The sequence below is a fragment of the Pyrus communis genome, chromosome 10 (genome assembly GCF_963583255.1).
Source record: "Pyrus communis chromosome 10, drPyrComm1.1, whole genome shotgun sequence".
In the NCBI taxonomy this organism is placed as follows: domain Eukaryota; kingdom Viridiplantae; phylum Streptophyta; class Magnoliopsida; order Rosales; family Rosaceae; genus Pyrus; species Pyrus communis.
The window spans coordinates 22,018,068-22,044,757 of NC_084812.1; the positions used below are offsets into that span (position 1 = coordinate 22,018,068).

Genomic DNA, 26,690 nt, shown 5'->3' on the forward strand with positions numbered 1-26,690 from the left:
TAACTAATTTGATCAAAATACTAACAATCATTTCCATATCTTCTAAATTCATACTTTATTAAATCATAATCAAATCGTAGAAAATCTCGAAGGAGTCACCCAAACGTCCAACATCTTTTCTAGCTAATTCACAAGATTCTCGAAACCATTGAATAAAACTAAGGCTAGAGTGACACAGTTAGGCCAAGCCTGCTTCTCCAAATAATGGGATTTTAGACCACTCTATGAAATCCAACAACCTCGGGTTCCGGACCACTCAACGAAACCAAACTAAATATGATCGCCTATCAAATGTACCAAATATAACTAATTATCATCACCTCTAGAATGCGTATTGTCCTCCATCGCAGATATACCAAGCATGATCACCCCTGAATACATATGGTCCCCCATCGCAGATATACCAAGCAGGACCACATCCTAGCTCTAGGTAGTGATCACCCAACACAAATATACCAAGCATGATCACTCCTAGCATGCGTATGGTTCCCCATTGCGGATATACCAAGCAGAACCATATGCATAGTCTAATACCGTAGGTAGTGATCACCCATCGCGGATATACCAAGCATGATCACCCCTAACAGTCCCCCATCGCGGATATACCAAGCAAGACTGTATCATATAGCTCTAGGTAGTGATCACCCCTAAGTGTGTGTATGGCCATACCAAGATATAAGGATCGCCTATAACGGATTAACCAAGCACGATCCATAGAAAATATGGTCCCCTATCGCGAATTAACCAAGCAGGGTCATGGTCTCCTACTAGCCCTCAATTTGACGAACATTTCAATATGTAACTCAATCACTTTTCACCAATATTACCAACCCATGACTCAATTCACATTTAATAAAAATAGATCGATGGCCAATTATAAAAGAATCACATTTTAACAGAAAACACTTTTATAAAATCAAGTCATATCCACAAAGGATATTAATATAAAGAATCGAGTAATCACCATATCACATATATTAAAGTCACTCACCGAGACAAGTCCGCAAAGCTTTACTGAGTCTCTAGTAATACTAATTTTAGTAATTCAAATGGTTCAAGACCTGTTGACCAAAAGTCAACGGTGGGCTCTACTCCTTAGCAATTTAATCCAGAAGATCCGCACACTAAAATCTAGATCCGTAACTTCTTAAGGTCCACATTATGCTCAAAGAAGAACATACTAAAATATCATCGCGATCCGACTGTCAGATCTCCGCCAATTGCTAGAATTAGGTGGCGGTTAACAATTAATTTTACTAACTTTGAAATCTAATTTGGGAGGATCCGTACGTCAGATTCCCGATCCGTTAGTACCAGTTATCCTCAAATATTATGTTCTATAATGCATTAGGGTTTGATGATGATCCAACGGTCGGATTGGCGATTCATATTTTGACCAAGTAAGGTATCGTGATGAAACTAAATCCAAAAAATCAAATTACGTCATACGAATATCTATTATGAAATCAAGTCATCTATTTGAACTTAGATGGACATCGTTGGCCAACTGGCCAGGCCGTCGCCGCACGTGTCGTTGCGGGTGGTGGTCGGCCGTCCCGACTTGCGGGAAAAATTCAACTATTTTTAAAAATTGCCAAAATTTATAGAAATGAATATCTTAATGAGTAGAGCAAGTTTTATACCTGTGGACAAGTCCAATTTGGCCGGGAAATACCTCAAATCTGCCTCGATCCGCTGGAAACCCTATAAAAGGGTGCACGTCGATTCGACCTCCAAACGAGTTCTAACGCCTCCACCACTGCTTGAGCTTTGTTCCTGGGGTTAAGGTAAGTGACACATCCCGGCCCGGAGGGCACCACTTCCCGGGCCCGATCCACCACCGTAGCACGATATTGTCCGCTTTGGGCCCCGACCACGCCCTCACGGTTTTGTTTTTGGGAACTCACACGAGAACTTCCCGATGGGTCACCCATCCTGGGAATGCTCTCGCGCGCTACTCGCTTAACTTCGGAGTTCCCATGGAACCCGAAGCCAGCGAGCTCCCAAAAGGCCTCGTGCTAGGTAGGGATGGGAATATACATTTAAGGATCACCCCTGGGCGATGTGGGATGTCACAATCCACCCCTCTTAGGGGCCCGACGTCCTCGTCGACACACACGCGACCAGGGTTAGGCTCTGATACCAAACTGACACATCCCGGCCCGGGGGGCACCACTTCCCGGGCCCGATCCACCACCGTAGCACGATATTGTCCGCTTTGGGCCCTGACCACGCCCTCACGGTTTTGTTTTTGGGAACTCACACGAGAACTTCCCGATGGGTCACCCATCCTGGGAATGCTCTCGCGCGCTACTCGCTTAACTTCGGAGTTCCCATGGAACCCGAAGCCAGTGAGCTCCCAAAAGGCCTCGTGCTAGGTAGGGATGGGAATATACATTTAAGGATCACCCCTGGGCGATGTGGGATGTCACAGTAAGTCTATTCATGGTGGGGATTGACGACAATAGTTTTTGAAATCACCGGAAAAAGAGAAAATTCGCCAGAAAACCCTCGGCTCTTTGTGGCTTCAACCTGGAAATATGGGTGATAAAATGTGAAATCTAATAACACCCAGATGTTGGGCTCGTCGAGACCCTTCCATGGACACGAAGATCACCCAAAATGGAAGTCGGATGAGGGGAGATATGACCGGGTCAAAATTGATGGTTTGCGGGTCGAAAACGGATTGGGGGTTGGTTGTTTCCCCCTCTCCCTCCTTTCCCTCCTTTTCTCCTATCCCATTGGTACCCTCTCTTTCTCCTTCTCCCTGATTCATCCCCCGTTCCCTCCTTTCTCTCCCTCAATTCCCACCCACCGCACCCCTCCCCTTTTTTCCCCTTCCACTTCTTCTCTTCTTCGATGCCATCAGGCAATATTTTTTTTTTTTTTCTTTTTTCCTCCCTCCTAAAATCTGTTTGGTCCCCTTTAACTTAACTAATTTAACCTTTAACCCACATGTGGGAATTAATTAATTCCCACAATCTATAGTTTACAACTTCAAACGATCGTAATTATACCGTTATAATTCGGACTCGCAAATGGCTTTCACCACGTTCGTGATCTTGAATTCTATTTACAATATAAATTGTGACCTCGAAAGGTTCACGGATTTTAACTAATTAATTCCCAAACTTCAGACTTCGTAACTAATTTAATATAAAATCTCAATAATACAAATAAGTAGGTGATAACAGTGAAATCCAGGAATGGGATTTCACATCTCGGGCTCGACTCCGCTGTAGCATGATATTGTCCGCTTTGAGCCCTAACCACGCCCTCACAGTTTTGTTTCTGGGAACTCAAACGAGAACTTTCCAGTGGGTCACCCATCATGGGAGTGCTCTTGCGCGAACTCGCCAAAGCCAGTGAGCTTCCAAAAAGCTTCGTGCTAATAGAGGTAGGCATGTACATATAAGGCATAGAGGATCCACTCCCCTGGACGATGTGGGATCTAACATATATAAATAGGAAAACACGTGTTCAATAGAAATATGATGCATGTCACTTCGTTAACAATAGTGGCAACTAAACAATTAAATAATTTGTTTCAATTAGTTAGTACATTTTATAAATTTCTCAATTAGAACTGTTTCAGTATATTCAATACATTTTTAAACAACTTTCCAGTTTAGTTGCCCAAACTAATTATTCCAGCTTATTTTCAGTATAATACCAACAATTTAACAACCAATGATACTTCGTTTAACATAAACTTCATTTGGAAAAAAAAACAAAAAAAAAAAATCTTTTTCTCTGCTGAAAAAACCAACAGATTTAATGATGTAGATCAGTTATACCAACAAATTACCATAGTTTACCCAATGCTATGCAGGTTTGACTTTTGTTTATATTCTTGGATCTGTTGCTTGGTTGTATAATTTGGCTGTGTGTTTTGTTTCAGGACAATTTGTTCTTCGTTTCTTGAGGCTTCTGTGTGTAGATTTGAAACTGTTTAGCTTTCAAGCCGTTTATACTCAAGGTAAATAATTTCGTTTTTTTTTTTTTTATAACCTTTTTTGTAAGAATTTTTTATTTAATTTTGTGAGAGTTGTGTTTTCTATAGCATGAAAATTGAATCTTTGTGATCTTATATCCTTAGATATGTTGCTTGGTTATATGATTTGGCTGTGTGCATTGTTTCAGGACAATTTGTTCTTCGTTTTTTGGGGCATCTGTGCGTAACTTTGAAGCCCTTTGTAGTCAACATAAATAATTTTATTTTTCTTTGTTTTTAGTCTTCTTTGTAAGAATTTCTTAGTTAATATTCTGATAATTATGTTTACTATAGTATGAAAATTGAATCTTTGTGATCTTCTAAGTGATGTAACGTCATTGCAACATGTATGACTGCCATTATCGAACATGAAAAGCTTTTTGATTTCTGTACTCCGTCCTTTCATACGATCTGACTCAAAAATTGTTTCATTACGGTTTCTAACATAATTTTTGCGATGTTTATGAAAAAACAATGTCACTTCTGGTATTCTGTTGGAGCAGTTATGTTTTTATTTAATATATGTGTGTATATATATATATATATTATGATTTGTTAGAAACATTTTTTATATATATATATATATATAACTGTCATTAGGAGTAATTTTTATTCGTAAATATATTGAAGACGTTGTCAATTAGGTGTACTTTCCTTTCTTAATTATATAGGAGACGTGAGGAAGTTTATTACCTCAACAAATTTGAAATGCCTTCTCTGAATAGAGAAGAAGATCGCGTCCACCTCCATATATAATCTATCCTTTTTGATTTTTTCGTTTTGGTTTATTCCGGGTTTCTAGTCCCTAAATTATAATCCTTCAACGTCTATTTCTTTACTTTGTATATAAATACAAATCTTGAGTATTGAAAATTATATATAGAGAATACTATAAGCTGATATATAATTTTTTGAAATTAAGTTTTGAGGGCAACATATTGAAAGGGTGCAAGTTTGAAGGTTCTTCCATTGTGCAAAGAAGAAGATAAGGTTCTTGACTGTTTTATCATGGGGACGACGTGGTGTTTGTAAACTGCTTGCACACTTTGGGCAGAGCCGCGAAACGTCTTAAAGAGAGCGACTTAGTCTGCGACTCATCCCAAGAATCATTCACCACTCAAGGCTTCTACATTTTTCAGGTAATTTTGTTCTTTCTATTTCAGTTTTCAACAATTTTAAGACGAAATCAATCTGCCATGCATTATAAGGAAAATTTTGCTTCTCAGGAAAATCTTATTGAAGAATTGATTGCAATGATATCAGAAATCAACCTAGTTGATGGATCCGAAGGGTGGTGGGTGGACACTGGCGCTTCTCGCCATGTTTGCTATGATCGTTCCCTTTTTAAGACCTATTCTGTGGCTGAGGGAAGGAAGGCGTTGTTGGGTGATTCCCACTCAACTGATGTTGCTGGTACTGGAGAGGTGGAGTTAAGGTTCACCTCTGGAAAAACCATGATACTGAAAGATGTGATGCACGCTCCAGCGATAAGGAAGAATTTGGTCTCAGGCTTTCTTCTCAACAAGGTTGGATTCACTCAAACCATTGGAGCAGATATGTATACTCTTACTAAAAATGGAGTTTTTGTGGGAAAGGGATATGCTACGGATGGAATGTTTAAATTGAATGTTGATGCTATTAAAATGTCACAATTGAGTCACTTGATGCTGATTTTTAGGAGAATAAATTTCCTTTTGATCTTCGAAATAGTGGGGGTTCTAATTCTTCTAAAATTTATGAACCTACTGTTAGATACCCCTTTATGGGAGAAGAAGCAGGATGGTTGAGAAACCTACTGTCAGATACCTCTTTATGGGAGAAATCGATTCCAACAGTTTTGATCCATTGTGATAGCATAACGGCAATAGCTAAAGTGCAAAACCGTTATTATAACGGGAAAATGTGACAAATACGTCGTAAGCATAGCACTGTAAGAGATTATCTCTCTAATGGAGCTATAAGAGTGGATCATATACGATCTGAGGAAAACTTGGCTGATCCTTTGACAAAAGGACTAGCATGAGAAAAGGTTTGGAAAACCTCGAAAGGGATGGGACTAAAGCCCGTAGAAAATTGAGTCATTTGTGATAGCAACGCAACCTATAGACTGGAGATCCCAAGAAATAGGTTCAAAGGGTAATAACAAGTCACAAGTGATATGAGTGAAGTCTTGCTAATTTTAATTTGGAATATTATTCCATGTCCATCCCTAAGAAGCATGACATCTTGAAGCGTTTTTAGGTTGAGATTTTTTTTTTCTCTTAGTAAGGTCTATACTCTATGTTGAGTGGGATATCTAGCTACAAGAATATCCTTGATAGTCTTACCTATGTGAATGTGGAAGTGAGGCCGCTTCCTATGAAATCTTGGGCAAGTTTGTAGAGCGTTCACTATACTGGGATATAAGCACAAAGCCATAATGTGCTGGCTTTTTAAACTTCACCTTAATAAAGTTATGTGTGTGGTGTTGTTAGAGATAGAGTTCAAAACTATAAGTTACTCTTGTATAATCTGGATCACTAACACTATGCACATGTTCAAGTTGAGAAACACCTTTACTTATGCATAACTTTATGATATGTTGCTTGATATACAATTTTTAAACAAAAACAAGTGGGGGATTGTTGTAGCAGTTATGTTTTTATTTAATATATGTATGTGTGTGTGTGTGTGTATATATAATGATTTGTTAGAAACATTAAATATATGTATATATAACTGTCATTAGGAGTAATTTTTATTCGTAAATATATTGAAGACGTTGTCAATTAGGAGTAATTTCCATTCTTAACTATATAGGAGACGTGAGGAAGTTTATTACTACAACAAATTTGAAATGCCTACTCTGAATAGAGAAGAAGATCGCGTCCACCTCCATATATAATCTATCCGTTTTGATTTTTTCGTTTTGGTTTATTCCGGATTTCTAGTCCCTAATTTATAATCCTTCAACGTCTATTTCTTTACTTTGTATATAAATACAAGTCCTGAGTATTGAAAATTACATATAGAGAATGCTATAAGCTGATATATAATTTTTTGAAATTAAGTTTTGAGAGCAACATATTGAAAGGGTGCAAGTTTGAAGGTTCTTCCATTGTGCAATGAAGAAGATAAGGTTCTTGGCTGTTTTATTATGGGGATGACGTGGTATTTGTGAACTGTTTGCACACTTTGGGCAGAGCTGCGAAACGTCTTAAAGAGAGCGACTTAGTCTGCGACTCATCCCAAGAATCATTCACCACTCAAAGCTTCTACATTTTTCGAGTAATTTCGTTCCTTTCTATTTCAGTTTACAACATATTCCAACTGTCCAGCTTAAACAAATTACAAGATATGTACAGTTTTAAACCCACAGCATCGCGCAGATATTCCTAGTATATACTAAAACGACGGTTTTGGCCCTGCTGTCCAGTAAAAAACTCTCGACTTCTTCAGAAACCACGAGAAACTTAAAACTGAGAAAGCTTCGCGATCTCCCTTCCATCTCCGCTACGCGATATCTGCTACGCGATCTCTGCTTCCCCCGTGATTTTCTTCCTTCCTGAGCGACATCTAATGGAATTGAAAACCTTCTGGAGCTCTCTTCCCCGATTATTTTCCGACGGTAATCTGGCAACAGCGGCCATCGAGGTTGGTCTGAAACTATTCCTCATCACCACAGGTAGTTTCTACACCTATTAACTTTAGAAAAACTTTCATGATTTTGTGGAATCCAATTTAACGATTAGAAAAATTTTCATTAATTTTCTGGGTTCGTGAGTTGGAGGGGGATTAGAATTTTTTTTCATTATTTTTCTGGGTTTGTGGTTTTTTTCCAAAACGTTTTTCCTTTCTACTAATCCAAGTTCCTTCACATCAATCTCTCTGTTTTGTTCTTGATCTTCCGCGAGTAGAATACCTCTCCTTGCTCTCAAGCGCGCGGGCAGTCGCTCTAAGGCAGCGAATGACGTCATTTTCCTATTCGACTCGGAGGAGGTTGGCTGCTCTTCTTGGCTGAGCTTCATGGCTGGCCGAATTCCCCTATTCCCTTCCTCTTATACTTTTTTGTATTCGTTCACCAAAACAATAGGAAAACGTCTCCGTCTGTTTGATTGACGTGTAAGAATTACATAAGAATTAAGCTAACAATATCACCAACGCAGTGTTAGGATTACCAACATGAAAAAAACAGATCTGTAACAACCAAATCATAGCATCACATTAGTCGCAAGGATGACTTACCTGATGGAGTCGCCATTGAATGAATAACAGAAGTAGTGTTCTACTTCCAATACCTCTTTATAAATTCTACTAGCGAAATAGGTTTGTAGTTTTGTGAGATTTCAACGGTATGGAAGCAGGGACTGCTTCTTGGTTATATAGCTAGGGGTTTCAACCAATTCCACCCTATTAACGGAAAGGATATCCACCCTAATCTTTTTTAATCAATTAGAGTCCCATCATGACTCTTATACCTTGTATTCTCTTAATAAAAGGCCCATAAATTGATTGCAAGTAATTAGGACTCCAATATGTTTATTCCTTTAAGGCTCCAAGAATCATAAAAGATTTCATTAACTTGATTACCAAGTCAACTACTCTCTCAAAGATTATCGGCATAATTCATTGTCATTCACAAATGGTTTTACATTCTTCCACTTGGATGTCAATGAGAACCCCTTAACAAGATAAATATATATGGTGATCACTTGAGTCCACTAAAGTATGCAATCATACGTTTCAAGTAACTTTGAGACTAAATGCAGAACCAAGGAAAACAAGGCACACATTGGAAAGTTCCTTGCACTCCATGATTACATGCACACTTAACTCAAAGCACTATGTTACTAACAAAGTCATGATATCAAGAGCTAGTTCACTGTTGGGAGGCTTGTGATTGACATGACTTTTTCCAATGGGAAGAAAGAGGCTGCTGGATCTGAGCCTACGAAGCATGTTGTTCCGAGGGTTGCTAGAACGATTACTAACAAGATTGCACAACAGAGGAGTTTTACCGTGCCCTATGTGCCTAGGTTTGTTCCAGACAGCCTTCTTTGCCCAAGTCTGATCCGATTCCAGAGGTGTGTGCAGCAGAGAAGAGCGAGGATGGTGATTCCACTGCCAAGGCGGTGCCAAGACCGGTCTCTCATGCTGAGAATGAAGCGTATGCCGGGATAAGCAGCCGTGATCAGCCTGCCAAACCAGCCTTAGGGGAGTTTTTCGAGATCCATGCGCTGTTCAAGCCTAATTTGCTTGAGGACACGAAAGCATGTGCCAAGTTTATTGATGGCGTGAGCAAGGTTGTCAACTCCAGTTTCTTCGCGAGGTATAAGGCTCAGTCGCGAAGGGGTTCCCTGCTTGTTTTTTGAAGGGATTTGATATCTCTGCCCCCACTGCTTAGCAGTTTGAGACCGCTCACCAAGAGATAGTGACTTGAAAGCTCAGTTTGACGTGATCCAGTGAAGATATAACATTGCAGAGAAGGAGATTGAAGTCTAAGTGTTGCTGGTGCAGGACCTTGAGCATACCATTTCAGAATTTCAGACTGCCCGTGATGCCAAGGATGTAGAGCTGCTCATCATGCATAATAACGTTGTTCGACTCAAGAAAGCTAAGTGTAGACTTGAGCCTAATGAAGTAGAGTTGCACGGAGCGTTGTCTGCCAACAAGAACCTAAGGAACTAGATAAGTTGCAAAATGCTCGTACTAACATGATTGAGGAAAATAAGCAGCTGATGAGCGATTTGTCCAATCTTGAGGTTGTCCTTGGCCAAGGTCAAGCTGACTTCTACAAGCTTGGTTATATAGATCATTTCCTTGGCATGTTATCTGACTATGCCTTTTCTGATTAGGACCTCAAGCTTTTTGCTATTTCTTCTGAGGATTTCCTTAAGTTTTCCTTAGAGAGCGCTGTTTGTGGAGTAATTAAAGATCAGGCTGCCCAGGGCTGTGCGGTCGAACGTGGTGCCGCCCAGGTAGTGGCGGCCGATGATCGTGCTGCCTAGGATAAGGCAACTGTTGATAAAGCGCAGGAAGTTGATGCTGCTGGGAACGATGTGGCTACTGAAGATGTCCAAGCTGCTATGAAGTAGTTTTTTTTTTTTTTTTATAGACTTTAGGATTTACTTTCTTTTCCTTTCCTGCTTTGCTTTTTCCTTTGCTTAAACTCCATTAGCCTTCGTGCCAGTTTACTAATTTGCTAAAAATTAATAAACTATTTTTCTTCGCTTTACTTTATCCTTGTTTTTTTGCCTTGCTTCAAGCTATTGCCGTATAATGAACAATCGAGCAAGCTGCTTTGAACAAAACAGTCAAGCTCATCTTTATTCCTTTAGGTGCCAACTTCGGGTTGTCAGGTGTGAATCTTCGCTTACTTGAGGCATCTTTCGAAACTTCTAACCTGTTAAATCGAATGACCTCTGTAGTTGCATGTTTCGTTTTGGTGGTCCACTAGATCTTTAATCACAAGGTTGTTAGCAAATTGCACTGCTTTTTAATAAGCAGACGGGCTTGCATGACCAATGTGACTGCCGATCTAGGCTTAGGACTTCTACAAAACTGTTAACCAGAGAGTCAGCAGATTGGCACCTTACTCATAGAAGTAGGAGAGCCTACATGACTGATTGGTTGTTAACTTTGATCTTTTAGGGCGTTGAACTACTGAGCTTTATCTTGCGTTATTGCCCCCTGACCATAGGCTACTTAGCTGGTCGTCTTTACTCCAATCCTTTGAGTTGCGTGGTCTGCATCACAACATACTAAAGATTGCCGAGACACGAAATTCGCTGACCTTTTGCATCAAAAGTATGTGGTTCTATGAAATTTCATGGGCAATGATTCGAAAGAGCTCTTTGCACTTTATGCAACCAATTTCGTAGGCTACGTAGCAAGTAGCACAACACTTTAAGAATTAATGTAAACCTAAGAGGTTGTTCTATGCTAGGCAGTGCATGTTCACGTTAACATGTTAACCTTTCACAAGATTATGCGGTTCTATAAGTTTATGCTGCTAACTGCTCGAAGGGTGTACCATAGGCAGTCTTCCAGAAAACTGTAGACTGCTCGTTGAGTTGGCAACGACTTTAAGTTCCCAGGTACATCCAGAAACTGTAGGCTGCTTGTTAACTAAGCAGCAGCTTTAGGTTCCCAGGGATATTCTAGAATCCGTAGGTTGCTTGTTGAATTGGCAATAGTTTTAGGCTTCGAGGTACTTCTAGAAACCGTATGTGCAAAGATCGCTTGTTGGTCACATACAAGACGCTCAGCTCCTTACGCTAACTGGTCATGTTAAGGATGCTCAACCATGTACACCCCATTCGTGTAGCCAGAGCTAGAATTTTGTATCCTCACAGAGATTGCCTATATATTGCACCAGGGATGCTCAACTGCAAATGCTAGCTGGTTACATAGTAGATGCTAAAAAAGGATGCTCCTCTAACGGGTGGAGGGAATACTATTTTGTAACACGAAGATCGCTAGTTGGTCACATACAGAATGCTCAGGCAGGGTTGCCAGCAGCTGGTCACACCAAGGATGCTTAATTACGGTCCATCTTCATGGGAGACATCCAAAGAGCTATGCAACATGCCTCCTTTATCTTTAAGGCCCAAGTCCCCACGAATCAAGCTAAAGGCCTAAAATCCTTCACTCTAGCTAAGCCTTGAAAAAGACCATTGTAGCTGCTTCTAAGGATGTCGGTGCAAGCCATCGTGCTCTGGTTACACCAGAGCAGCCCGACCCATCCACGTCTGGATATTCGGAGTGCGTAGTATACCCTCTCCTAATAGGAGAGCAAGGTTGGTCCCCGATGAGGGTGCAATTCCTGCGATAAGTCCCTGATTGGGCGCGATCTTCAATGAGAGCAGGAGTAAACAGTTGTTATAGGTATGCAGTTAAGCCAAATAATGAAAGAAATCTTCATTGAAAAAAGAAAAGAAGGATATCGAACTTAGCTAGAAGGTAGAAACTGTGTAACAATTAGATAGTCATCCGCTTGCGAGGTAGTGCTCGTCGAGCTTGTTGAGTCATCGAGATTTATTTCGTCTGAGCAATGCTTGGGGAGAAGTGGAAGGTCATGCGTAGTACTTCCGCAGGTTGTAGGCATTCCACTGCTTGTTGATCTTTTTGTCGTTCATGGTGGTGAGGGTATAATTACCATTGCCGCTTGCTCTGCTGACCTTGTACAGACCTTCCCAAATTAGATTCATCTTTTTAGAGCCTTCTCTTCACGCAGTGATGAATGTTTTTCTTAAGACTAGATCTTCAAGATGAAATTACTGGATCTTTGCCCTTTTGTTGTAGCTGAAGAGAAGCTTCTGCTGATAGGCTACAATGCGGGTGATGACCCTTTCGCGTTCCTCCTCTGTCAGATCTAGATTTGTGGCCATCTCTTTTCTGTTATGCTCCAAAGTTGGCAGTATGGTACTGATGCTCAACACGATGACATTAGGAAAGATGATTGCTTTTAAACCAAATGCCAAAGAGAAAGGAGTTTCACCGGTTGGTGGTTGCTCGTTGTTTAGTTGTGCGATACTCCCATAAGACATCGAGAAGTTCGTCTGGCCACTTCCTTTGCTTGTCTGTGAGGGATTTCTTGAGGTAATCCAGGATTGTCTTGTTGGATTCCTTCGTCTGCCTGTTGCCTTGGGGATATAAAGGCGTAGACATATGCTGCTTGATGTCGTATTTCTGGAAGAACCTCGCCAAGTCTTTGGTTACTGTAGAAGCCTAGAAGGAAATCGAGCACTGGACTTACCAAATTCTAACTCATTTCTACACACCAAGAGCTTGATTTCGGTTCTTATTTATACTATTTAAGCTCTAAGCCGTGACAATAATTAGAGCACTACCATTTGTTGTGAGCTTCAACTAGTTAGCATTTTGTATGTTTAACTTCTAATTAGAATATATATTTCATATAGACTTATCTTGCCATAAAGCATGCCATCCCCACCCAAGTTTTTCTCTTCGCGTTGAGTTTGGGATACGAAAACTTGCCAAACAAAGTGGATTGATTAGTAACCGAAGCTAATTATTCGACAAAATATTATTTAAAATTTTAATTAAAAGAAACAATATGAATTTTTTTGTTTGATTTGAAAACTATAAAATAAGAGAATTAAATTGTTAGTTATTAGAAGTAAAAAGATCGATAAATATTAGTAGATATTGAATTCATACAAAAGTATATAAGCATTATTGCACTCTACCACAATGGTAAATCACATAAAACAAAAAGTATTACTTTGAGGATGGAAGAAACTTCATGGATAACGGATAATCACAATATTGGGTGGGGTGACGCGGAAGGAATTGGCGGGCTGTTGGAAGGAAATGGGGTTGGGGACGCAAGAGATTGCGTGGAAGGTAGAGGCGGGCGTGAGGGTGACGTGAGGGCAAGGGACGTGGCAGACCGTGTGGGCTGCTGTGGTTGATCCACTAGGCTGGCAGGATAACCTTTTTGACCAAATTATAAAGCGCATAGACTTTTTTACCAAGAGGGTAGCCAACAAATATGCAACATATTTCACGGGAATCAAATTTGTGAGCGGGATGGACACTCATCTTCTTTGTCATTCATTTTTGGCGTTGAAAAATATAATAAATTGTAGCAATCTTCTTTTAATTTTAATTAAATTGAAATAATAATTTTTTAACTAAATATTTTCATTAGTTCATTAATTCATCAAAATATGTAGTTATGATTATTTTCGTCAACTCTCTCAGAATTCTGTTAAAATGAGTTATGTTGGAATGATCATTGCCACAATTAGGTTAAGGATAGGAACCATTGCTCCAATTGGGTTAAAGTTGAGAGATAATTTCTCCAGTTGGATTAAAGTTGAGGGATCATTAATACAATTTTTCTTATTTGGCCCTTGATTTAGCCTCACGTGCATGACATGTGACTCATTTTAACAGAAGTTCTAATGGAGTTGACCAAAATGACTATAGCTGCACGTTTTGATGAGTTGAGGGGCCAATGATAATGAATTTTTAAGTGAGAGACCATTGCTCCAATTGGATTAAAGTTAAGAGACTAGTGCTACAATTTACTCCGAAAAATAAAAGCCTCCTACTTTAGTTGCTTTGGAGAATCCTTTCAACCATCCAAAACATGGATCTATGGAGCCAAGAAGCAAGAGTTTATCCATATTAATGGATAAAAGAAGCTATGAGCAAAAGGAATGAGAACCTCACTTTATGTGATTATCCTTGAGGATCTAGAAAAGTATAAAGTCAATTCTTTTTGTTTTGAATTTGAGTTGAGTATTTGACTAACAATTACTAGGCTCTGAATTTCATGAGTTAAGTTTTATTTTTGAGTGTATATAAGCATGCTAGAGCCTTTAATTGTTAATTACATGTATGAGTGTTGCTCTAATGAACTTAGCTTATCAAATGTTTCCTTCAAGACCAACTTCTATGGCACATGTAGTTTCTCGTGCCAATCACACAAACATTATGTAAAAAGAATTTACATATTGCGTTGCATGATTGACAATTAACGACACACAGTGTTATAACCGTGTCAATGTTATGAAAGTTTTTATGCAAAGTCACTTGATATGCACAATTAGTAAACAATATTAAAAAGACCTAGAGGAACCCACAATTAATTCCAATTCATTAAGTAGCTCATGTGCAAGCAAAGTATGGGCTTCCATGGGCAGGAGCTGGAATTTACCCATATTTGGTAGTTATGTAGCATTATACGAGGAGCCTGCTCAACATTTAATATGTTCACCCGCATGATGTTGAGTGTAATCCTTCTTAAGGTTCAACAATATTGTTTCTATTAACAAATATAAATAAAAAAAATAAGCAAAATACTAGAGAGATTACATGTTTATATCACATTGTTGTACCATATTGTGATATGGCTGTGTACATACCACGTCTTGTAATGAGTTTATCTCATTAAATGTTAGATTGTTGGTTATATTTATTACTTGTCACATTATATGGTACATCAATGTGGTATAAATATGCGGTATCTCCAACATTACTCTACTAAAGAGTAATACTGCACTTACCATATTTGTACCATCAGTTTATAAAAGTAAGGCTCATCAACACATGTATGTTCCATCTCTGTTAAAAAAGTGATACAATTATGGTATGAAAAATATGATAAGACTAGCATTTACAAAAAATAAAATCTTAAAAAGTTAAATGAAATGAACAAAACACATGAAATTTGAAAGGTACTGAACAAAATCAATCGCATTCAAATCAGTCCTAAAAGAAACGAATTGTACTGGAGTATACAGAAACCACCACAGAAAAGGATTAGCAGTTCAATGCCACGAAAAACAGGGGGAGATCTTAATCAACACAGATGAGACGTACAATTCATCTGTAAAGTACAATCATTTATCGGAATCCCCAAAGACAGGAAATATACATCTAAACTTGCTAAATCCTTTAGTTCTTGGATTCATCTAAACTTGCACTACTAGAATTTATGGCTTGCCCTGTCAAGTGTTGCTCGACAGAGAAGATTTCGTCGATTTCACCTTTTTTAACCGACAGAATACAGGTTTAGTAGGGCAAAATTAGTCAACAAACTAGGTTGACTGAATAGATTTACAGGACGGCTAGAGTTTGTAGGTTAATACATCAGTCGTCGGGCAAACATTTGGAGCAAAGATGGAAGTGTTTTAACTGACGAATAAGCTAGTCGTAGTGTAGATCTTCTTTCCCAACGGACGGTTCACCAAATAGTTCTTTGGATAACAATTCATCCTTAAGGGGAACAGCTTGCCTCTCAGATGAATGATTAGAGGCGTTTGTGAGATCATAATTTTCTAGCGAAGGAATAAAGCTAATTTGAATACAGTAAAGCCCTCACCGATTCTCTCTTTGTAACCATCCACCAAATGCCCTGATAGGATTTTTAGAACCTATACAAACAGGGTTAAATTCACATTAAATACTTGCAAGAGTACAAAGATGTTGTAGTATAGATGTTCATACAAGGTCGTTCTCCACATGAACTATTTTAATAATTTATGTAAAAACAATTCATATTTAATTACTTAAAATTAAAAATTGAGAAAGGAGATTTTGAATTTGGGTAATATTAAAAACGAATTTTAATTAAAAATTAATAGTTAATTCCCCAAAACTAATGCGATAAAATAAAAGAGTTGGAAATACCAATTTATAAAAGCACTAGGGTTCCACAATCACCTAACAATCCTATGTATTTTTACCAATTACTTATGATTTACACGTGCCACTTTGAAAGTTAGGTTTTCCTAATATATACTAGCATTTGCCTACACACTTTGTGTGTATGAACACATTTTTTTAGAAAATGAGAAGGAGAGAGGGGGAGAGAGAACGTGGGGGGAGGGAGTGGGAGGTTTTTTTTTTTTTTTTTTAATTTATAATATTGAAGGTATTTTAACATCATCTATAGGTGAGGCTTCAATAAAAAACAATAAAATTTGGACCTGTGAAATTACATTATTGCCCATCATTTTTTTTTTTTTTTTGTGATAGAAAACTAAGTTGTCTTTTCATCCTCTTTTGGTTGACAAAGAAGGTTTCATTAATTAGTAGAGATTCTACTTGGAACCTCCAACATAGAAAGTATATCTAACATGCAATCTGTTTGGACGTTCGAATCAAATATGAACATGAGAGACTCATTATGTTTTATGAAAACCCTTTGAAAAACCATGCAACCCTTAAGATGTGGTGTTCATTCTAAGTGAAATTACAATTATTAACCACAAGAAGTCAGCGCTAATTTCAAGGAACCTTCCGACCAAAATTACATCAAATTACTTTTCTAAATATCCTAATGTGATCAAACATTAAGACAATTAGGCAATTTAAAACGGTGATCAATAATTCAAAGTGTGCATGCAATCAATCATAAGCAATTAAATAAAAATTACATATTTATGCTAAGGCTTAAGGTTTCGCCCTAGCAAACAAATTAGTTACGCATATTCATAATTAAAATCATAGAAAATATTATTATTATGAAGAAAAAGAATGAAAACACTTTAAAATAAAAATCTGAAAATCTTCAAGAACCCTAGCCAATTTCTCTCTGTCTCCAAAGTCGCATAAAAGAGAAGATAAATAGACTAGGGCCGGCGGAAAACCTTAAATATCCCCTGCAAGAATCCATAAAAGGCTCCTACATTTAGAAGCAATTGCTGAATTAGAGTAACGTGTATATGTATACGCACCAACACAAGTAGTTCTTAGATGAATCCGAGCCCGAACAACTACAGATGACAGTTGTACACTAAATCACTTTAAAGTAAGAGTTTAATTAATTATACATTATTGCACTTTCTGAACATCTCCTCCAAGCATCAGCCTATCAGATTAAGAAATATTCATAAGGGAAAAAGTAAGCTTAAACCGGATTTCATATGCATGAACTCGCTTTTTGACGATTAATTATTCATCCTATTACCAAATGGTTATTGGAAATGGTTTGAGTTATAAAACCTGACTCTTATCAAATAGCCGGGATCAAATGTCAAGAAAATTCATTCCCAGAAGTCATTTCTACGCAAGAGTTGTTTCCATGCTTTTTCACCTGGGTTTTCATTTCGAGTTCAATTTTTAAAGTAAAAATTTATACCACCCGCATCTACAATGGTAAAAACTGAGAAGGTAGGCACACATCTTAATCAAAGTGAAAAATGATGTCCAAGGACTATACGTAGCATATTTCAGCTAATGATACAACAGCCTCTGAAATCCGTGTTGCAAACTTGGCTATTCAAAAGCCTCTGAATTCATAGCCTAAATCAGCATCACACTATTAAATCACGTTATTAAATCAGAATAGAAACGTTGAAAAACATATGAACTGATGCCCAACTTTGATTAATCCAACATTAATAGCTACCTAATTCAACATTAAGAGTTAATAAGACAGTATATAAATCCCAAATCACAAACGCCCCAAATTTGAACAAAACAAAGACGCCAGATATGGAACCCAAAGAACTCATCAGGAAGCCCTGGCTTTCCAGGGTAAGGAATTCTTCAAATCAAAGCAAAAAAAACTAAAGATGGTTACCTGAATTCAATAAAAATTAAAATATAATTACTCTTAAGCATGCCTTTTTTTTTCAGGAATCAGAAAAACTTGAAAATATCCCAAACAGTTTCTTACACCTCATGTATTCAACAGAGCTTGAATTTCTTAAGGGACAACTTGAATTCGTATATGTAAGAGTTGTGTTCCCTCCGGCGGATAAAACTGAGAAAGACAAAGCTTTCCAAAATCCTAATAACTTTACATATTATCAATTTCCCGACAAAATACATAGGTTCCAGCACTAACAACAAAAAAACTTTTAAAATTGCAATCTAAACTAATGTTTTCTGTCTTCCTCTCCCTGTCCGTATTCCCTCTGTCACATAAAAGGCAGAGACACAAAGCTTTCTAAAATTCCAACGACTCCTCTCATTTCTTCCCAAAAAATACAAATCCATATTAATCCAACAATTATCAGTGCATATCTCCAAACTGGAAAAAAGCAGGACAGAAAACGTACCCAAAATATAACAGCAGCATCACAGGTGCTTCAAAATAGTCACACCTTACTTTCTAACTCATTCGTATACTTGATTTTCTTTTCCTTCTACCTCAGAGCAAATTGTGTATTAGTTAAAGACCACAAAATCAAAATACTGGAAAGCCACAATTTACAACCCAAGCATATAAGATTAAGAAAAATCAGGCAAAAAATAGCTACACAGACCAAATAAAATCCACAAAACTAAGCCAAATGTAATCTGTAAAGATTTGGCACAACACAGAGACCAATTTCCCCTAGTTGAATTTTGATAAATGCAAAATGATCACAAATAACTCACTCAAAAATAGGAAAGCAAAAAAAACCTAAACACAACAAAATCAAAACCTCAAAATCTGAACAAAATGAAGAACAAAAATCGCAAACCACATAAGAAAAATTATTGAAAATAAAAAATCAACATGCATTAAAGCCAACAATAATCGGCAAAAGCAAGGAAATCAATTAGGAAAAAAGGTTTTTATTTCGAAACTCACCAATTTGATCCTCCCAGCAACGACCACTTGGAATCGGCAACGTGGAAACACCGAATTTTGATAATTTAATCTCCAGGGCAGCGACCCAAGGAGCAGAACCAAGCCGCAGAAATTTGACTTCAGCTGGTTTCTATCCTTTGACACACGCGGACAAAGCCAGAATCAGAGAGGCAACACAAATTGAGAGACAGCAGTGGAATGGAAACAAAATAGAAAGAAAATCAAAACTGCCAATTGAACCCATACAAAACCCATGACATGATGTAATTAAATATTTGACCCCGAAAAAGATTAAAATCTAAGCATAGAAACAAAATACCTAATATTATAAAAACAAAATTCATATACAAAAACCATCCAAAATTCATATGCAAAAACATCTGAGCATCGAAAACCACCAAGAAAAATTTAAAACAACGATACCCAAAAAGTAAACAAACTCACCCAGTAACTGTAGACCTCTGACCCAAAACATTGATTCTGATAAATCCAAAAAAAGGAACAAAATTCGTAGCGATTGAGGGATTTTGAACGCAAGAAATTTGTAACAACCAAACTTTTTTCCAGCAACCAAAAACAGGCTCACTGATTTCACACAGATAATTTGGGAGAGAGATGAAAAGATGAGAGAGCAGTTTGAGATAGGTAGAAAATTGATGAGAACGGCGAGAGAAACAAACCAAAAGGAAAAGGAAGTAAAATAAACCCCAAAAAGTACCCAACACGATCACCAACACGTGGCACGGTCAATTCTCACCTTATCCCTGCAACAGGCGAGATAAAAAAAGGCGAAGGACTTTTCGGGCAGCTGAAGACAGCCCACCTAGTGGGGCAAAAATGACATTTAACTATACAAAGCAATTCAGCAGCACCTAAACCCCAAACAAATCAAGGGCATTTCCACCCTTTTACTATTGCTGAACAGTGCTAAAACTCAACTGAGTTCTAGTATATATAACTAGCTAGTAATGCCCGCACGTTGCTGCGGGATTACAAATTGCATGAATAATTATGTATCATTCTCTTCAAACAGTTTCTCTAATTATGAGTTTTATTAAACAGGAAATAAGACTATTTTCTTGCCACAGAATTAGCATTTTCTATGCATCAAAGCAAGTGGTAATTATTAAAATGAATATGTTAACATATAGCATAAAATCTAATAACCTGAATAATAGTATTTTAATTGACATCAACAATCAGAAACACAATTGTAAATATAAAGTTGGGTGATTTAATGGTTACAAACCATGTAAATCACCTAGACATAGAGAAATAAAAAGTAGATGAAAATTAAGGATTGACTTGAGCTTGGAGTTCACAAAATGCTTTTAAGAGTAGTAAATTTTCTGTTGGATTGAGTTCCTGGTAATGAGATACTCTTCTCTGCACAAACTGCATGAATAAAATTCCAACTTTCAACCACCCCTAATTTAAAATAATTAAGCTAAGCAAATACATAGTATGCACTGCACCATTACAGTAATAACAATTTTCTAATAGCATTACATTTATCAATTACTATGCACAGGAATTTCAAAAATGGATAACTAAACTGTAATTTAAGATCTTTGAAATTGCAATTTTATAAGTCACTAAACCCAAATTACAAATTATGCAGTCAATCTCACAACCCTCCTTATTACACATCGAAAGGTAAAAAAAAAATGTAGCGTCTTTGAGATTTGTAAGTGGAAGTACCTCATTGAAAGCCTTTAGGAAGCACTGCAACACCTTTTGGAACCTTTGCCTCATTCCCAGCACCACAAAGCATCATATTTCCTATTATTAATCCACAATGCCTCCTCCAGCTTTGAAACAACAGCTGGGCAAACAAACACAAATCTACATTTATAAATTCAAACTCCCAAATAACTAAATGGCACAAGTCCCAAATTTATATTTTCAACTACCAGATAAAACATAGAGATTTCCTACGTCTAAAATAATTAATCCAAAAAAATGAGGAGATATTTCAGGAAAATTCAAAGTTAGCACCTTGAGTTAGCTTCTTTGATTCCAGTATCCAAAACTGAGACAGATTGCTCTCCACTTCCTATCATACACATGCAGTTTCTGTTTTTTGATCAGGCGACGCGTAGTCTATTTTTTGAATCACAATTAACATTTATTAACAGAATTTTTAAATCATATATCCAATCTCACAGAGAGATCACAATCAAACAGTTGGTATTTGGTGGTGAAACTTAAAAACCAAAACTGCTCTTTAATGTCCTAGAGAGAACAAAATTGCAGGCAAAAGTAGAATATTGAAACAATATCGTGTGCATATAATGTAATCTTTTTCTTATACCAAAAAATAGTTGGCAAAGGACACATTCAACCTGCAGATATAAGTTCTATTCAAGTTTATACCAAATTCATATAACATTTCCAAGTAAATTAATATAGAATTCGTTTAAAAATAAACAAAAATTTTAGCAAGTTGGGCTAAAATACTGCAATTGCTCAAAGTCGAAAAAGCGGGGAAAAAAGGTAGTCAGCTTAGCATAATATACAAATTTTCAAGCTTTGAATTGCCTTGTTCGCAAATCAGTATTCTGTTATATATACAACCATTGAACTTATTATTTTAATCCAAAGCGGAAAAGTCAGGAAGACATTCACAAAACCAAATCAAATGCACCAAATATCACATCAAATTATAAATTATATAAATTGACAGATTGAAAGAAACTCAGTAGAGATTAGAAAGAGAAAGAGAGACCGGAGGAAGTGGGAAAGTGAAGAGAGACGTAGTTGTAGAAGTTAACGAAGGAAGCCATTGCCAAGAAATCAAGCTTGAATAATTAACATTTATTGTTACAGATAATTAACTCTAAGGTTTCTCAATATCTGTGATCAAATGCATGTAAATGGTTAAATGAGTCATCTAGCTTGTTGATTTTTCTTCAGCCACCAGTGCAAAATTCATACGAATTCTCTCATATGCTTTGTAAATCTACCAAGATTGGTAATAACATGCTACTCAGCGAAACATTCATTATTCACCCATTAGTATTTAGCATCTACACTGAGTCACCAACATAAATTGCTCAGTTAGGACTCTGTTATATGCATCATCCATGATCAATGTAATCATATATTTCATAGCTACACTTCCCCATTGACATACACTGACATAGCATCTACTTTTTTGCTGACTTTATTTGCTCGGTTAAGAAATAACCAACATACACAATCTGACAATCACAGCAGCTACACCAATCATCCATAAATGGGCAGAAATACAAATACTATTATATTGGGGTTTGGAACAAATAAACCAATCATCCAATTCGAATGTTGTATGGAACAAATACACCAACCGCTCAATTGGAATGGGGTTTGGTACGAATACATTTTTCCATAATTGGATATTCAATTAATTGGGATTAAAATAAAAGATTACGAAACAAAAGCCAATTTTCTAAAGAAAATTAGTGTTTTATACCTGCCAATTCCAAAGGCCTGTATGAGCCCAAAATTGAGGGATGGTGACATCTCCAATTTCGAGTTGGGGATCTGCATTTCCTGCAATTCCATAGTGTACAACACCCTTCACCTTGAACAGGGTTTGTAGTAATTGATTTGGGATGCCTGCATTGAGCTTTTCACAGGTTTCTACATCAATTTTTTTTCCAGCAGGTTTCTACAGAAAATACTTCCATAATATTGAATGATACGGGAAATAAACGGTTCAGATTTACACTAAAAAATTTAATAATTTGAAAGTCGAATCTAACGGATAATACACTTGTAGTATTGAAGCTGGACACTGTTTCTACATCATTTATTAAATACATTATCTATGATATGCACTGACCAAAGAAATTAATCAAAGTAAAACAGATGGTCATCTGCATAATTAAACATACCATGCTCAATCCAGTCATAACAATTATAACCTTTTTGTCTTCCAATCATCCGATTCGAAACCTTCTTCCAGTCAAATTGAGTATGTAGAATTCGGTCCAAAGTTATTCTTCTTTCAATTACAATATTCTATGAATTTATAAATTTCAGAGCAGAATGTGCAAAGGCAAGAAAAGCAACAACAACAAAACTCATATATACCATGAGCTATAAAGATAAACATTTTAGCAAATGATACTGATTTCCGCATACTCATTATTCTCCATATACACTCGTGTTTATTTTGGTCATTTGAATTGAATAAAAAAAAAATAGAAATCAAAGGACAAAAATTCAACAAAGGTGCAGAATAAGAAAATAGTGTGAGAATTCAGTTTCTTTTAGGAAATATATGTACATAGCACTCAAAGAACACCCATGTAATTATATAAACTTAATGAATATACATACATACATACATACATACATACATATATATATATATATATATATAATTTCATGCTTACCAGCAAAATCCAAATAAGGCAGCTTCTGATCAGCCACAAAGCTTGTAGACTGAAGTTCTAACCAGAGACCCACTGACCTGTTGGAAGAGTGACAGCCATGCAAACCTTCCCCATTTTTACAGGAAGAATAGCAGAGTGTGACATAACCATTCTGAAAACTATAGTAGCAGGTTTCCAAATCATTGAAGATAATAAATGAATAGCTAGAGACATTGAGAATAGTTTTCTTCATTACTTAAACAGTAGAATGTGTACAGGGCATAAGTGAGGTTTGCTTATATAAATATCCTCATTATAAATATCGCTAAAGCGTGCATATATATTGTGAGGTTTGCCAATATTTCCAACTATTTCCAAGTGTGTGCTGATGTGTTTTTTTTACTTTCAAATATGAAGTTTTTTTAATTTGAGTATAGATGTTAATATTTCTATGATTCAAGTGCCATTTTATTTCTTCACTTGGAAAAAGAACTAAGCCTTTTAAAGTGGCCGTGGTGGAAAGCAGTTGGACACCATTGTATAATTTCTTGACTCACTCCACATTTTGTACCTAAAATTTCCACTTGATTATGTTTTAGCCTCTACCTATTCTCTTCCTTAATTTGGCTTTGCCTAACCAAAGTGTTTTCCCATTTAAGGACGCGTGCCCTATGTTTTTTCCTTCTCTGCATTGTCATCTTGCTAAAATTTATAACATCAAACCATCCAAATCTCAACCCATAATCAGTTTTACCCGCCCACAATAAATCAGAATCCTCAAGCCAACAACTTACATTTGATTCGGGAAGTAAAGTTACTTGTGCAAATACTTCATCAGTGTCTGGTTCAGCCTATAATTCAGCAGAAAGAAACATATTATTCCCTCGCAAAGCCCAATAACTTGAGTACAAAAGAAGCAGCTAAACAATTAAATCCAGAATTCTTAGAATTCTTTATAAGAGCAGCCACCACACTACCTTCAATGATACATTGATAACCCGACAAAGAATCTTCGATGCAAGATTATACACTGGCATCTGCTGATCAGCCAGCTGATTAGTCGAAGCCTCCACCTATTTTTGAAACCAGAAAATCCAATTGACAATTAGTGATAAAACCCAGAAACACAAAACATAATATAAAACTCAAATAAATAAATAAAACACTCAAATTTCTATGTAAAAGCGAACATATTTTGACCCCAAAACAAAGTTGTCATAGATGGAGGAAGAGAGAAGCGACAGAAAGGGAGAGATACTAACTCAACCCCACCATCTCTCTGCAGCCAACACACTCATTCCCTCAACCCTACCCTCAAATCTTGTACCCAATCAACTCTCTTTCTGTCCCCCTAATCGTGCACCCGCCGTCACCTTCTCTCTGCAACCAACCCCCTCTCCTATCTCCCCCAAATCACACCCCCATTCTCTGCAACCAACCCCCTCTCCTCTCTCCCCCATATCACACCCCCCACCATGTGAAGGCACTGACACCAGACCACCTCCCTAGAAACCAGCCCTAAAAACCCATACCCATACCTCCCTTACCAGTTCCCTTTCTCAAAGCAAAAAGAGTTTAAATTGACTTTATATATAAATTATACCTTTTTATATTTAAATAATAATGTACATTGTACAATTACAGTTATAGTCCATGAATACAATTAGAGGCCTTTGAATTTCTTTGCAAGAGAATATTTATACGGAAAAGCAACTGCAAATATACAGACGGAGGGAATTTGAGGTTTGTAGTTCACCTACACAACAATTTCTTACTATATAGATACAACTGAGTAGTGAGAGAGCTTTAGATAATACTATTCAAGTCCACAGATAATTATAAACTACATGGCTAATATACAATAACATGTCCAATCTTTAAGCACATTTTCAAAACAGATTTAGAACACTATAAAATCTACTTAGCAGCAGAACATAAACATAAAAATCCAACACAGAGACAAAGCAGCATACCAATTCCCTATCTTGTATGCTCTTTTCAGCTGGATCTTCTTAACTCGTTTCAAAACTTCTCCCATGTGTTCTGTTGCATCCTGCAAATTTGTAACTCAATTTAATAAGTACACTCTAATTATTTCTTAGCCAAAACTAAGCCGAAAATAGTCAATCCCATAAAAAAGTTGCATCTTTTTCACTGTATTTTTCCAGACTTTAATCACAGAGAATCGGTCCTAATCTGTACATCTGATGCACCAATACATGCATCTGTATTTTCTCCATTTACAGTTTATATCACTTTAGAACCATATAATTTTCTCAGTTTCATTGTGTTCTTAATATTTATGCAATTTTGATTTTTGTTGTAATTGGGGACCTAGGAGAAGATTAAAGTACAGCAGTCTATCACAAATGCCTTGGAAAAAACCTTCATACATTTGAACTGTAACAGTTATGCCTATAGTAATTTTAAGGCAAGCACTGAAGCTACTAAGGCATCAAATTTGGAAGTCTAAACATATGCCTGACTTCAAGCACAGAATGACAGCAGGTTAATCTATAAATTAGCAACTTAACAATACACATATGGGAACAGGTTTGAGAACTTTCTCGATGAGGGCATAGAGGAGACTAAGAAAACGAAGATTATAACGATCATCAAGGGAATGGGCGAGCCGGTTACTGCTCCTTTCTGTCATGTTATTTTACTCATGACGAAGACGAATAAGCTGCAGGGTTTATTAGATTAGCACATAATATTGCAGTATCAGACTCCGCCTAAGGTCAGTGGCTCAAAGACGCATCAGAAAACAGCGTAAGAAGCTTTGAGAAGTACAGATTATAATTTCTTGAAAGGTGAAACAATACCTTGATGGCTAATGCTCTGTCGAAGCTTTGAATGGCACTATCAGCCTCCCCAAAGTTTAACTGTGCTCTACCAAGGGTCACCCAAGCCTGAACATATGATGGCAAGTGAAGTTAGGACAAAAGAAAATCATTACACAACCAAAGGAAATATGAGTGGAAATTGCCTAGTTATGAATCATAACAGCATCAGCCACAATTATCACCGTATGCATAGCAAGTGAAAGTACCCATGAGTTTCAGGGACCATTAAGGAACATGGCTAAACCTTTATCTTCTTTCATCAGCAACACACATAGATCACAACAGAATTTGTCAGAAAGAAAAAAACTAATGGGAGGAGTCAAATTTAAAATACTAAACAGTTAGAAAATCTAAGTCACCATTAAAGAAAACAATTTAAAAAAGGAACTTGTCTTTGGATTTGAGGCATGCAGCGCAAGATCCGGCACACCCCAACCTCAGTAGGGTTT

General features: G+C 37.1%; 2 protein-coding genes across 3 annotated transcripts in view; both read right to left on the reverse strand.

The window, feature by feature from the left end:
* Positions 1–26,690, reverse strand: part of LOC137747456 (rust resistance kinase Lr10-like) — a 98,547-nt gene that overhangs the window by 58,692 nt on the left and 13,165 nt on the right. The gene's annotated exons all lie outside the window — the stretch shown is intronic.
* On the reverse strand, positions 18,037–26,561 carry LOC137747463 (uncharacterized). 2 transcript variants are annotated; one of them, XM_068487577.1, is made up of 11 exons: positions 26,221–26,561; positions 25,369–25,448; positions 24,373–24,468; positions 24,190–24,246; positions 22,489–22,644; positions 21,033–21,090; positions 20,736–20,859; positions 19,479–20,429; positions 19,035–19,169; positions 18,517–18,603; positions 18,037–18,372 (listed from the first exon to the last, which is right to left on the reverse strand). In XM_068487577.1, exons 3-7 carry the CDS (start codon positions 24,430–24,432, stop codon positions 20,786–20,788), a joined length of 405 nt encoding a protein of 134 aa, XP_068343678.1. In that variant the 5' UTR covers positions 24,433–24,468; positions 25,369–25,448; positions 26,221–26,561; the 3' UTR covers positions 18,037–18,372; positions 18,517–18,603; positions 19,035–19,169; positions 19,479–20,429; positions 20,736–20,785. The 2 variants fall into 2 exon arrangements, 1 of the variants encoding a protein (XP_068343678.1); XR_011069970.1 differs by lacking the exons at positions 18,037–18,372; positions 18,517–18,603; positions 19,035–19,169; ... (2 more) ...; positions 21,033–21,090; positions 22,489–22,644 and adding an exon at positions 23,383–23,574.